This window comes from Homarus americanus, unplaced genomic scaffold (genome assembly GCF_018991925.1).
Source record: "Homarus americanus isolate GMGI-L3 unplaced genomic scaffold, GMGI_Hamer_2.0 scaffold59894, whole genome shotgun sequence".
Classification (NCBI taxonomy): Eukaryota; Metazoa; Arthropoda; class Malacostraca; order Decapoda; family Nephropidae; genus Homarus; species Homarus americanus.
The window spans coordinates 3892-18282 of NW_024734275.1; the positions used below are offsets into that span (position 1 = coordinate 3892).

The 14391-nt window shown below is 45.1% G+C and overlaps 1 protein-coding gene across 1 annotated transcript; it reads right to left on the reverse strand.

Annotated features, from left to right (window-relative positions):
• Positions 1–10758: 10758 nt before the first annotated feature.
• On the reverse strand, positions 10759–14129 carry LOC121870193 (luciferin 4-monooxygenase-like). The gene is made up of 4 exons (XM_042371955.1): positions 14058–14129; positions 12884–13012; positions 12315–12542; positions 10759–11186 (listed from the first exon to the last, which is right to left on the reverse strand). The coding sequence occupies exons 2-4, from the start codon at positions 12980–12982 to the stop codon at positions 10848–10850; spliced, it is 666 nt and encodes a 221-aa protein (XP_042227889.1). The 5' UTR covers positions 12983–13012; positions 14058–14129; the 3' UTR covers positions 10759–10847.
• Positions 14130–14391: the final 262 nt, after the last annotated feature.

Consider the following 14391-nt stretch of genomic DNA (forward strand, 5'->3'; position numbering starts at 1 on the left):
CACCATGACTCTACAGTGACGCACCATGACTCCCACAGTGACTCAATTATGACTCCCACAGTGGCTCACCATGACTCCCACAGTGACGCACCATGACTCCACAGTGACCCACCATGCCTCCCACAGACCCACCATGACTCTACAGTGACCGACCATGACTCCCACAGGACCCACCAGACTCCTAAGTAACCCACCTAACTCCCACAGTGATCCACCATAACCCCACAGTGACCCACCATGACTCCCACAGTAACCCACCATGACTCCCACAGTAACCCACCATAACTCCCACAGTGACAGACCATAACTCTCACAGTGATCCACCATAACTCCCACGGGGATCCACCATGACTCCCACAGTGAACCACCATGACTCCCACAGTGACCCACCATAACTCCCACAGTGACCCACCATGACTCCCACAGTGACCCACCATAACTCCCACAGTGACCCACCATGACTCCCACAGTGACCCACCATAACTCCCACAGCTCGAGTCGCCCCCTACAAGCAGTTGGCAGGCGGCATCAAAGTGGTCGACTCCATCCCAAGGAACTCCACAGGAAGATTCTCAGGAGACAGTTGAAGAAGGACGAGACCCCGGCTGCTAAGCTCTGAGGTCCTTGTGAGGGTCTATGGGGTCCTTTGGAGGTCCTATGTGGTCCTTGATAGGCCCTATGCGATTCTTCAGAGGTTTTGGAGTCATCTGTCGGACACTGAGAAGTCTGTAGACAAGTCCTTGGAAATCCTTAAGTGCATCCTGGGAGATTTTTAATGTGGTCTTGTATTTACCCTTGTGAAGCCCTTACTGAAGCTTTATGAAGCTCTTGTGAAGCATTGATAAATATTTTTAAAGCTCTTGTCATTTATTACTGTATGAAGAAGTTTTTCGTATCAGCCGTCTTCACTGAGATAAGAGACTGAAATAACTGCTATTGTTGTGTTTAGAAATATGAGTTAAAGGAGTTTACATTAGCGATTATTTTATGAACATTCAGAGTGTAATAATCATCAGTAATAATCCGTAAAGAATTTATTGTTGATAAAATATTTCTCAACTTTTCATTCTTAATCCTGGCTATTAATATATTAAATTAATTATCATAATAATCAAGTTGACAATACAAATCATCTGTTTTTCGTTTGTGTAGATAAAACTGTACTTCACGAGAAAAAGTGATATTATTGTTGTTTAAATGTGTTAAATATTTAAGTTTCTATGTAGTTCCCTGGACAGAGTTGCTGGTGGAACCCTGGACTCCCCAGACCTCCTTCTTTGCCTCACCATCCAACTCCTTCTCTGGTAGTCGAGTCATTGCACGTAATTTAGAGTAGAATAATGTTGCATCCTCTCATTTCCATGATGCAATTATGATGAGAATGCAAATACAAGTGATACCTATTAGTTCAAGCAGCCCGGGTGTGGGAATTCTTAGTCTTAAATATTCGTTCACATTATTAGATGTTAGTTAGAATAAATGTCCCTTTCCACACATTGTCAGTGTTTTAAATATTGTACCTGATACGACTTCTTGGCTAAATATTTTGGCGGAATGTAGGACGTTTGGGTCATGGACGACGACCCCCGGACGTTTGGGTGGACGACGACCTGCTGACGTTTGGGTCATGGACGACGACCCCCGGACGTTTGGGTCATGGACGACGACCTGCTGACGTTTGGGCCATGAACGACGACCCCCGGACGTTTGGGTCATGGACGACGACCCCGGACGTTTGGGTCATGGACGACGACCCCGGACGTTTGGGTCTGGACGACGACCCCGGACGTTTGGGTCATGGACGACGACCCCGGACGTTTGGGTCATGGACGACGACCCCGGACGTTTGGGTCATGGACGACGACCCCGGACGTTTGGGTCATGGACGACGACCTGCTGACGTTTGGGCCATGAACGACGACCCCGGACGTTTGGGCCATGGGTCACGATCCGGACGTTTGGGCCATGGACGACGACCTGCTGACGTTTGGGCCATAGGCCACGATCCCCGGACGTTTGGGCGCGGCCACGATCCCGGACGTTTGGGCCATGGGTCACGATCCCCGGACGTTTGGGCCATGGACGACGACCTGCTGACGTTTGGGCCATAGGCCACGATCCCCGGACGTTTGGGCCATAGGCCACGATCCCCGGACGTTGGGCCATGGGTCACGATCCCCGGAAGTTTGGATCATGGACGCGACCCCGGACGTTTGGGCCATGGGTCACGATCCCCGGATGCATGGGCCATGGGCCAAAGAAATATAAATAACAACATAATAACCTAACCTGACATGAAGGCTCCTGACTGAAAGGTTCTCATGGGTATTAGTGAGATTATAATTTATAGTAAAAATTTTTTATCCATGGCCCAAACATCCACCTACATACAGCTGGTGGCCCAAACATCCACCCTACATACAGCTCGTGGCCCAAACATCCACCCCACAGCTGGTAGCCCAAACATCCACCCTACGCTCTGGCCCAAACATCCACCCTACATACAGCTCAGGCCCAAACATCACCCTACATACAGCTCGTGGCCCAAACGTCCACCCTACATACAACTCGTGGCCCAAACGTCCACCCTACATACTGCTGTGGCCCAAACATCCACCCTACATAATGCTGGTGGCCCAAACATCCACCCTACATACAGCTCGTGGCCCAAACATCCACCTACATACAGCTGGTGGCCCAAACATTCACCCTACATACAGCTCGTGGCCCAAACATCCACCCTACATACAGCTCGTGGCCCAAACGTCCACCTACATACAGCTGGTGGCCCAAACATCCACCCTACATACAGCTCGTGGCTCAAACATCCACCCTACATACAGCTCGTGGCCCAAACGTCCACCCTACATACAGCTGGTGGCCCAAACATCCACCCTACATACAGCTCAGTGGCCAAACATCCACCCTACATACAGCTCGTGGCCCAAACGTCCACCCTACATACAGCTCGTGGCCCAAACATCCACCCTACATACAGCTCGTGGCCCAAACGTCCACCCTACATACAGCTCGTGGCCCAAACATCCACCCTACATACAGCTGGTAGGCCCAAACATCCACCCTACATACAGCTCGTGGCCCAAAACATCCACCCTACATACAGCTCGTAGCCAAACATCCACCTACCATACAGCTCGTGGCCCAAACATCCACCGACATACAGCTCGTGGCTCAAACATCCACCCTACATACAGCTCGTGGCCAAACATCCACCCTACATACAGCTCGTGGCCCAACATCCACCTACATACAGTTCGTGGCTCAAACATCCACCCTACATACAGCTCTAGGCCCAAACATCCACCCTACATACAGTTCATTGGCTCAAACATCCACCCTACATACAGCTCGTGGCTCAAACATCCACCCTACATACAGCTCGTGGCCCAAACATCCACCTACATATAGCTCGTGGCCCAAACGTCCACCCTACATACAGCTCGTGGCCCAAACATCCACCCTACATACAGCTGGTGGCCCAAACATCCACCCTACATACAGCTCGTGGCCCAAACATCCACCCTACATACAGCTCGTGGCTCAAACATCCACCTACCATACAGCTCGTGGCCCAAACATCCACCCTACATACAGCTCGTGGCCCAAACATCCACCTACATACAGCTCGTGGCTCAAACATCCACCCTACATACAGCTCGTGGCTCAAACATCCACCTAGATACAGCTGGTGGCCCAAACATCCACCCTACATACAGCTCGTGGCCCAAACATCCACCCTACATACAGCTCGTGCGCAAACATCCACCCTAGATACAGCTGGTGGCCCAAACATCCACCCTACATACAGCTCGTGGCTCAAACATCCACCCTACATACAGTTCGTGGCCCAAACATCCACCCTACATACAGCTCGTGGCCCAAACATCCACCCTACATACAGTTCATTGGCTCAAACATCCACCCTCCACATACAGCTCGTGGCCCAAACATCCACCCCTACATACAGCTCGTGGCCCAAACATCCACCCTACATACAGCTCGTGGCTCAAACATCCACCCTACATACAGCTCGTGGCTCAAATGTGTGAATACCATTCTGGCGTGAGCCTGTCTATGCCATACAGTAACCAGATAAAGGATTATCAGACAAATATTATTCTACTTAATACGTTTATGACCACTGCTTGAAATACTGAGTATAACTTATATTTGTTCATCATAAATGTCTCATCGAAATGATAGGACACCCAATTATTATTTTCTCTAAATTATGTGCAGAGTTGGGTGGTGGAAGCAGGGAGGGTGGGGAGTTGAAGGTTCACCCTCGTTCACAACATGGAAGCAACTTTATTTAAAAACCTTAAGCAACAGCTATATCGTTTTGTATCATAAATTGTACGTTTGTTTACACTGCTACTACTACTACTACTACTACTATTTTGTTACCCATTTAACCTCACTGTTTAGCACAACTGAACTATGGGGTTTGCTGATTCGATATCGGACAGCAGCTAACTCAACTATTTTTGTTCACGTCAAGTTTGTATTGCAATAAAATGTGGTGCCTAATTCCTGATTGTTTTGATTGGTAATAAATCCCTTCATAATGATGTCTTTTTATGTACAGTATTATATTCTGGCTATCACCAGACGATTTTGTTCAGCTGGGAAGTTCCATCTCGTAGTCAAGGGTAAAACAAAACTATATAGATTCAATCATTGGTTGGTGGTGGAACAAGTTACCAAATATCATTAACTCGAATACGCTGGATAGCTTCAAATATACGTTGGATGGAGAAATGAGCAATAGGTGTTTGTGTAATGGAACTGCCCAATAATAAATAGACCCGCTGCAGTTTCCTTTCTGCATGTTCTTATGTTCTTGGAAGCATGCCTCGGTTCAGCCCATCCCGGAAAATTTAATCCTCTAACTATCGCCCCATTTGCACTAACTTTTCTCCAAAGATTCGCTATCTTACTCTCATTTTTCAACGCTCTTTGACGCACCTTACGTGCTGGATACTTGTGCTTGGAGATCTACTGGTGATCTGCTCTCTTTATGCGTCATCCTCTTGGGATTATGGGGAACCGTGGCCTCGACATCTCCAAAGCATTTGACGGGGTATACAAGTCTTTGTTACGAACCCTCCACAGCACTACGAACCACGCTCTAGATATCTGGGGACGAGACACATGACTTCAGTTACCACTCCGAGGTTTTCCTCTGGTTGGTCTCCTCCTCAAGTCTTCTTTGTCAGCTTCGGGAGGAAAACACTTGGCTTGGGATCAACTATCTTACAAGTACTACCTACAAGTCTATAAGCGCATAGTCAGCCATCTCAGCTTCTCTTACATTTTGTATTAACTCCCCAGTCCACATTTCAAATTTTTTATGTTGTATTAATATGTATATACTGTTAATGTTTAGGTTAAGTTTGGTTAAGGGTAATTTATAAGCTGAATATTTTGTTAAGGGATTTATGGTACTTTATTATATACAACGAAACTCGCATCCTTTGTCTACCCTTTTATAGTCCGATTGTCTTTGTTTTTTTTTTGTTACCTGTTGGGATCTGGGTAGACGTATAACTATATTCTAAATCCCAACTCGTAACATCTTTGCTTTCTAAACTTCCCTCTTATGGTTTCTCTCCCCACTTTGTTCTCTAATTTCTAGCTTCCTTGAGAACCGATCCATGGCAATTGTAGTAGAGGATCGATCTCTCGTTCCTTCTCTACCAATTGTAGTGTCCCACAAGGTTCTGTTCTTTCACCTACTCTATTACTTCTTTTTATCAATTATATACTTCACAATACGATTAATTATTACCATTTTACTCTGATGATTCTACTCTTCACTCTTCTTCACATTTTTTCCCCTTCACTAATTCTCAAACTAGATCTGCTTCTAGAGCTGATATCATTACATCTATGAATGCGGATTTCTGCAGCATCTCGAATGGGGAGGTAGAAACTTGGTTAAATTCAATAGTAATAAAACACAGTATTTTCAATCATACTTTCAAATTATATGATCTCCTACCGATTACATTTCAGGACGCAATCATTCTGCCAAATTCTAAAATAGATACGCTGGGCCTCACCATTTCCTCGAATATGTCATGAAAGCCACACATCCACAACATTGCTAAGCTGCCTCCCGAAAAGATGGGAATGCTGTACAGATGCCGTAGCTACTTCCTCCTGAGCAGTTGCTTCAAGTATATAAGGATTCATTCGTAACTTGGATTACTGCTCTCATATCTGGGGTGGCTCTTCTTCTGTCCAACTGTTAGATAGGGTGGAATTAAAGGCATTTCGTCTTATTAACTCTCCTCCTTTAGTTGACAATCTTTCTTCCTTTCTCTTTGCCACAATGTTGCTTCACTTTTTTTACTGCCAGCAAGGCCGTGGGCTCGTAACACTCTTCCTGCCCGCGGTGCCCACCATTTCTCTATGGATGTCGGTCAAACTATAATAACCCGTAATAGTACACTCCGCAAAAAAAGTATCGGTGCGGGTGAGATCGACGAGTTCGAAATCACGTACACTGTGATATGTCGGGAAGGTTGGTAAGTGTATCCTCATAACCCCCTCCACTAGGTGACAATCAGTGTGTTTGTTTCCTCTTTTCGGATTGTTGCTTTGTGTCTACTGAATGATGGCCGAGGGTTCGGTCTCGGTGAACGTGGGTATAAAACAGAGGCAATATGAAGCAGTAGAGATCTACACATGCCAGACGACATAGAACCTCAGAGGGAACACTGGGAGCTATCATTGCCCTTCATAACGAAAGGGTTCGGCGTCACAGATATTAGCGCGGGTTGGTGTCCACAGGAACACCGCTGCACGATGGTTCGGCGATACCTCGAAACTGGTGCTACAAACGACAGGTCTGGGCGGCTGTCCACGCTGCACCACCCTCAGGACGACCAGGTTGAGTGGTTTTTTTGGTAGCATAAATTAATGTGGCAATATAAACAAGTATCACAAATAATTTTGTTAACAGGGAACTCCTCATATTTCATACTGTCTATTTATCACTTCCCGACCTTATTTATAACGGTTTGTTTCACTTGACCAGACCATAGTAGCTGCTCAGCAGGATTACAGGGCTGCCAAGACGGCTGGAACAACTCACCTTTCCCAATACCTATCGTCACTGGTCTCAAATTGTTCACACTACAGTATGCACCGATACTTTTGTTCTTGAGTGTACATCCTTCTTTCCTTACACAGCCAAACTGTGGAATGCTCTGCCTTCTTCTGTGTTTCCATACTCCATACAATCTGTCTCACTATAAAAAGCTGCTCTTTCCGGCATCTTCGTGGTGTAGATTAATATAATAATTTTTCTTTTCTATTTTAATCTTTTTAATCTTAATTCCACCCCCCCTAGGCCCGTTGTGGGTCGATGACATGTGCCAGGGTGGGCTATTCTCCATAAAAACTTAGGTATTATGCTTTAATTGTATTATATTCTAATTGAATTATTATAATTATTACAATGATTAAGATAATTCTTGCATTGTACCAATGTTATAACAATGTTACAAATTTCTGTAAGACCCCAAACGGATGGCAAAGTGAGGGTGGGAGTAATACACTAACCTGTCCTTTGATGTTATAGTTGTCAATAAAATATTGCAATTTCATTTTCAATTCCCGGAGCTGGTCTGGTCGGGTGAGTAATCAGTGTATTTGCGTGCACCGCCAGGAGAAGGCTTCTTCCCCTGTTGTTGTTTTAAGTGAATTTTAGTGCAAATGTTATCTATGGATTGTACATTATTATTGGCCTAGTTTATTGTTGATTTCACTTTGTTTTGGTTTTAAGGACTCTAGTCTACAAAAGGGCCGGGCAGAGAGGCGTCCTTAGGTTGGATGAGTGACTCGAAGTCTGCTTCACACTCCTGCTGTGCCCATCTATCGTGAATCCCACCGCTGCCACCAACTACCCCCATCAAGGCTCAGGAGACGTCATTGCTAGCTTTCCACCTCTCTAAGGCAGGTAGACTTCATCTCCATAATTTACTGTTGAGTGTTAGTCTGTACAGCTCATGATCAGTTCAGTAAGTCAGTGTTGTGGGGTATCGTTTGGGTATTCCGGTGTTACTGTTTACGTTGCTTATTTCAGCTCGGTTGGATTTTATCTTTTGTTTTGATTGTACTAATAAATTCATGAAGATTTTGAATTCATTTCAATTCTAGTAACTGACGACATTCTTTGCCCAAAAGAATCTAATATTCACGGTTACCATCAAACTTAAATCATTGTGGTAATAGACGACAAGCTAAAATGGTTCGTGTCTTACTAAACATTCAAGATGGAGTTTATTGACTTAATATTTATTAATAGTTACAGGGTGTCCCTAAGGCTTCACCCTTGTCCCAGTTTTTTTTTTTTATAAATTATAAATAAACTTTACCTATGGAAGACATATTTTTATCTCCAATGAAAATACAGTTCACAAACTAGTAAACAAAACCATAAATTCTTCATGGATTATTGCTGAGGATTACTACACTCAGATTATTCAGATTAAAAGAAAAAAAATATGAACCACTTTAAGTAATTTTCCAAACACAACAGGACAGATTGTAAACAAATCTTTGTTCATTTAAAAATGACAAGGGCTCCCAAAAATTTATTAAGGATTTTACATGAAGCTTCCAAAGGATTTATTAGGGTTAGGAAAGAGCTTCACAAGAGTTTCATAAAGGTTTATTAAGGAATTCAGAAGAGCTTCATAAAGCTTCAGTAAGGGCTTCACAAGGTAAATACAAGACCACATTAAAATCTCCCAGGATGCACTTAAGGATTTCCTAGGACTTGTCTACAGACTTCTCAGTGACCTACAGATGACTCAGGACCTCTGAGGAATCGCATAAGACCTATCAAGGACCACATAGGATCTCCAAAGGACCTCATAGAACCTCACAAGGACCTCATAGCTTAGCAGCCGGGGTCTCAAAGTCCTTCTTCAACTGTCTCCTGAGAATCTTCCTGTGGAGTTCCTTGGGATGGAGTCGACCACTTTGATGCCGCCTGCCAACTGCTTGTAGGGGCGACTCAGGCCTGGGAGTCATGGTGGGTTACTGTGGGAGTCATGGTGGGTTACTGTGAGGTCATGGTGGTCACTGGGGTCATAGTGTGGGAATTATGGTGGGTCACTGTGGGTGGGTCACTGTGGGGTCAGTAGTGGGAATTATGGTGGGTCACTGAGCAGGGTGGGTCACTGTGGGAGCAGGGTGGGTTACTGTAGGAGTCATGGTGATCACCGTGGGAGTTGTGGTGGGTCACTGTGTGGGTGTGGGTCAGGAGTTATGGTGGGTTACTGTATGAGCTATGGTGGGTCACAGTGGGAGCGGTAGGTTCACTGTGGGAGCTGGTGGTGGGTCACTGTGGGAGCAGTGGTGGTTACTGTAGGAGCCTGGGTGGTGGGTATCTGTAGGATCACAGGGTCAGTAGAGTGATGGTGGGTTACTGGGAGCCATGGTGGGGTCACTATGGAGCAGTGGTGGATCACTGTGGGAGTTATGGGTTACTATGGAGTTATGGTGGATCCTTGTGGGAGCTGGGTGGTGGTTACTGTGGAGCTGGTGGTGATCACTGTGGGAGTTAAGGTGGCCACTGTGGGAGTCATGGTGGTTCACCGTGGAGTCATGGTGCGTCACTGTGGGAGTCATGGTGGCTGGTCAGGGAGTCATGGTGGGTCACTGTGGGAGCAGGGTGGATCATCAGGGAGTTAAGGTGGGTCACTGTGGGAGCCAAGTGGTGGGTCACTTTGGGGAGTCATGGTGGGTCACTGTGGGAGTTAGGTTGGCTGTGGGAGCTATGTTGGGTCACCGGGGGAGCCAGTGGTGGGTCACTGGGGAGTCATAGTGGCCACTGTGGGAATTATGGTGGCTACTGTGGAGCTGGTGGTGGTCAACAGAGGTCACAGGGTCACTGTGGAGTCAAGTGGTGGTTCACCTGGGAGTCATGGTGGGTCACTGTGGGTTTGCGGGTCAACAGGGAGTTGGTGGTGGGTCACTGTGGGAGTTATGTTGGTTCACTGTGGAGTCATGGCGGGTCTCCTGGGAGTCATGGTGGGTCACCAGGAGTTGGCGTGGTGGGCCACTGTGGGAGCCATGGTGGGTTACCGGGAGTCATGGTGGTCAGGAGAGTCATGGTGGGTCAGGAGTTGGCGTGGTGGGCCGGGAGTTATCGTGGGTCACTGTAGGAGTTACGGTTGGTCACCATTAGAGTCATGGTGGGTCACTGTGGGAGTTATGGTGAATCACTGGGAGTTAGGTGGAGTCTGCGTGGGAGTTATGGTGAATCACTGTGGGAGTTATAGTGGTCACTGTGGGGATATGGTGGGAGGTTACTGTGTGAGTCATGGTGGTTACTTTAGGACTCGTGGTGGGTCACCGTTGGAGTTATGGTGGGTCACTGTGCGAGTCATGGTGGGTCACTGTGGGGTTATGTTGGAGTCACTGTGGGAGTCATGGTGGAGTCCCCGTGGGAGTTATGGTGGAGTTACTGTGGGAGTTATGGTGGGTCCCCGTGGGTGTTATGGTGGATCACTGTGGAAGTTATGTTGGGTCACTGTGGGAGTTATGGTGGGTTAAGGTGGGAGTTATGGTGGGTCACTGTGGGAGTCATAGTGCGTCACTGTGGGAGCTATGGTGGGTCACTGTGGGAGTTATGGTGGGTTACTGTGGGAGTTATGGTGGGTCACTGTGGGAGTTATGGTGGGTTACTGTGGGAGTTATGGTGGGTCACTGTGGGAGTTATGGTGGGTTACTGTGGGAGTTATGGTGGGTCACTATCATAGATTTAGACTACCGAGTGTAATATATGATACATGTAATAATATGTACTATATGTAATGTGTGTGGATGGTAACACATGTGGCATATAGAGGCACTAACATGTATATTATATGTAGATGATAAATGTGTAGTAATGAGGGTGATAACATGTGTATTATATGTAGGTGATAACGTTTGTAGTTTATGTAGTATAGAACACGTGTAAGGAGTATTGACCCACCAGCGACGAACTGCTGTAGGTGTGGCAGGTGTAGGACAGTGCCTGATGTAGGCACCACGTAGGCCCGTGGCGCCTCGCCCATCTTACGGTGAGGGACGCCCACCACCGCCGCCTCCTCCACACCCTCGTACTGCAACAACACTTTCTCCAGCTCAGCGGGGGACACCTGTACAACGAAAGAGAGTAAGCGACAGCCGGGTCTCCACTATCGCCTTGTTGTATTAGTCGTTAATGTGATCTTGAAACAATAATACGTGTTATTAGAACATTTTAAGACGTTGTTTTGATCCATTTGAAGCTGAACATTGCCTCGGTCACACTGAACATATCAGAACATCTTCATATCATCAGCTAAAAGGAACATACAGTTAGCTATTAATGTTTATTACAACTATGATGGGGTCTAACTCACTCCCTTGAGGGATACCACTTACACAGTAGCCCAGGTGGACGGATCTGAGCCATAAACAACAATGCTGTGTTTTCTCTGAAGCAAGAGAAATAAGATCCATTGTTGTGTTGACATGACAATACTAAACTTGTTGAGCTGACCAAGCTAGCACAGGTGTTGAAGTCTGTCGTATTTTTCATCAAGTGCATGAAAATTATGTCTGGTGTTCCTCTCGTGTCCTACATCCCCGTGTAAGTGTGTCACACATTCACTAGATGTAGTGACGATTTGTACTATGGGAGTAGGTGAGCCCCTCACTGGGCCTAGACTGTACTGTGTGTACTCTGGGTGAGTGGGCCTCCCTCTGTACCTAGACTGGATGTACTATGGGAGTGAGTGGGTCTTCCCCTGGACAAATAATGTGAGCTACAATCGTCCGACGGACTTGAGTCTTGGAGATGAACACTGGGACCATCATGGCTCAAACTTTGTATGCCAGTGTGAACAACAAAGCCGCAAATACATCTGTGTATCTGGTATTGTGTGGTAACTGTGCACCTGGTGTTGCTAGGTACGTGTTCGTGTGATATATTATCTTTCAACATCTACATAAATCGGTTCACTTGGTATTAACTACCATAAAAACTTACGTTAACAAGGCTATTTTAGGGTTAACTTAGATTAGGCTAGATTAGGTTAAATTAGTTAAGGTTAAGTGAGATGAGTTTACGAAGAGATTAGATTCGAAAAAATTTGGTGAGGTTATGTTATGTTAGGTAAGGGTTGGTTAATAGGTTAAATTTGTTACGTTATGTTTTTGTTAGATTGCTTGTCTAATAAAGGGAAAGAAAATCAGCAGTAAGTGTACAGTAGTCTGTTCTACGCTAACAGTTCAACTCTCACCTGGTATCCCTTGACTTTAATAAGGTCCTTAATCCTGCCGGTGAGGTAGACGAAGTTGTCTTGGTCATAGTAGCCAACGTCGCCTGTGTGGAGCCAGCCGTAGGGGTCGAGAGTTGAGGCTGTGGCTGTGGGATTGTTGGCGTAGCCCAGCATGATACTTGGCCCTCGCACACATACCTCCCCCTCCTGTCTCTCACCCACCATCCTTCCAGTCCTTACATCCACAAACTGAGTGAGGAGAGTGATCTTAACGTCACCTGTACTGAAATAAGTTTATTAAATACATTTAATTTGTGTAAATGTGTGGGTGACCGTGTGTGCGTGTGTGTGGGTATGACTGTTGGTACACACTGGGAAACAAATGCTCATTTATAGTGAAGTACAATGACATTGATCTTATAGTCTTATACTATTTGGAAAAATTGATAGCAATTATCATACATGTTATGGGAACAATAAGAGATATCAAGAAATAAAAAGTTGTATCTCATAATTTTAGTTGTTGTTGGTTAGTGTAATTAGTAAACTAGTTATGAGCCTCACTACCTTAGGTTAGGTGAGAATCTTACCTTAACCTGTATATAAGGCACCACTTTGCCCACAGAGTCAGGGTGGAGGGCAAGGATGTCTGGTGTACCGATGGTCACTGCTGAGAACGACTCTGTCATACCGTAGGAGTTAACTATTGATCGTCCAGTCTGAGTAACAACGCCAGCATTAGAGTCAAACAATTCAAATGATAACTCAGTATTAATCTAGAGATGTAAGATGTAATTTATGTTAGTAAAAGAAAAAATACTTACGGGACTCTCACTAGATTCCTAATGGCACTGAGGAACTGGTGATTACTAATGATTTTCCGAGTTTTAAACAATTATTATGAACTAAATGATAAATCTATAACAAGTGCAAGACGTATTTATAAAGAATTGTGTTGATATGATCACTGTGGTTACAACAGTCCTAAATGAGAATTGTTCTGACCATTAGGGAAGGTGTGACGGGACAAGGACTTAGCTGGCTCGTCCACTAGAACTTGTCCTATTGAGTCTTCCTCTGGGACTGTCAACGAATTAAGTTTTTGTTTCAATAGTGTCATGAACTTAGGAATCTTGAAGGGAAAGGATGCTATAAAATGTATGGAAGGGAACACACTGTCACTTTCATGTCTACAGAGCCTCAATACCAGCTCATATTGACTAACTTTAAAATAAAACTTTGTATGTTTTTATATTACTGTATCTTGCTGTTCACTGTAGCATTGTTAGTGTTTTTCATAAGAAATCTGGATGATTATCGACAATTAATGGTACAGTAACACCAACATTAGTGTAGTGGACTTAGTGATGCCACATTTTACCGTGCCAGGTGTTAAACTCTCCCATATATGATGCAGTTGGTTATGATGCAAGAGTGACGTGGGAGAAGTTGTTCAGTGCATTAGAAGGTTCTCCATTGAGTAGAGCCAATTAAAAAAGTATCAAGGCCCCAGGGTTCGATGGAGTAGACTACGACCAATAGCCTCCGACACATTTACATACTGGCTGGGTTTATTACATTGGTTTTCACCCGATCTTTCATATTCTTTTGGGCACTTGGGGTCTCCATACTATTTGTATTGGCTTTACACACTAACTTATTCATTCCTTCTCCTGGCCTGTTGTTGTAACCTTTGTGCTGTGAGTTAAGCTCTTCTTCCTAAATAAACAGTGCTCCTGTACTGCTGAATACACATGGAGTCACCTTTCTCACGACGGAGGTGACGGAGTCTGCTGAGAGAAGAGAGGTTGTACTGCTGCTGGAGGGATGTGTTAGCCACCAAGTCAATGAGGTGAGGTACGAGGGGTTAGGCTGTCACCTGCACCACGGTGATAAATATACTTTAAGCTCAACAACAGCCTCACCACAAACACTTTTACTGATGAATTAAGTAAATTATTTAATATCATATGAATCCTTATATTATCTAAAGATGTGTTTCAAATGTAAAATTATAACCAAGAAATAAAAACAAGCACGTGGATGTTTCACTTTAATTAGATTATTACCAACTTCTCATTTTACGCCTTTCAGTTTT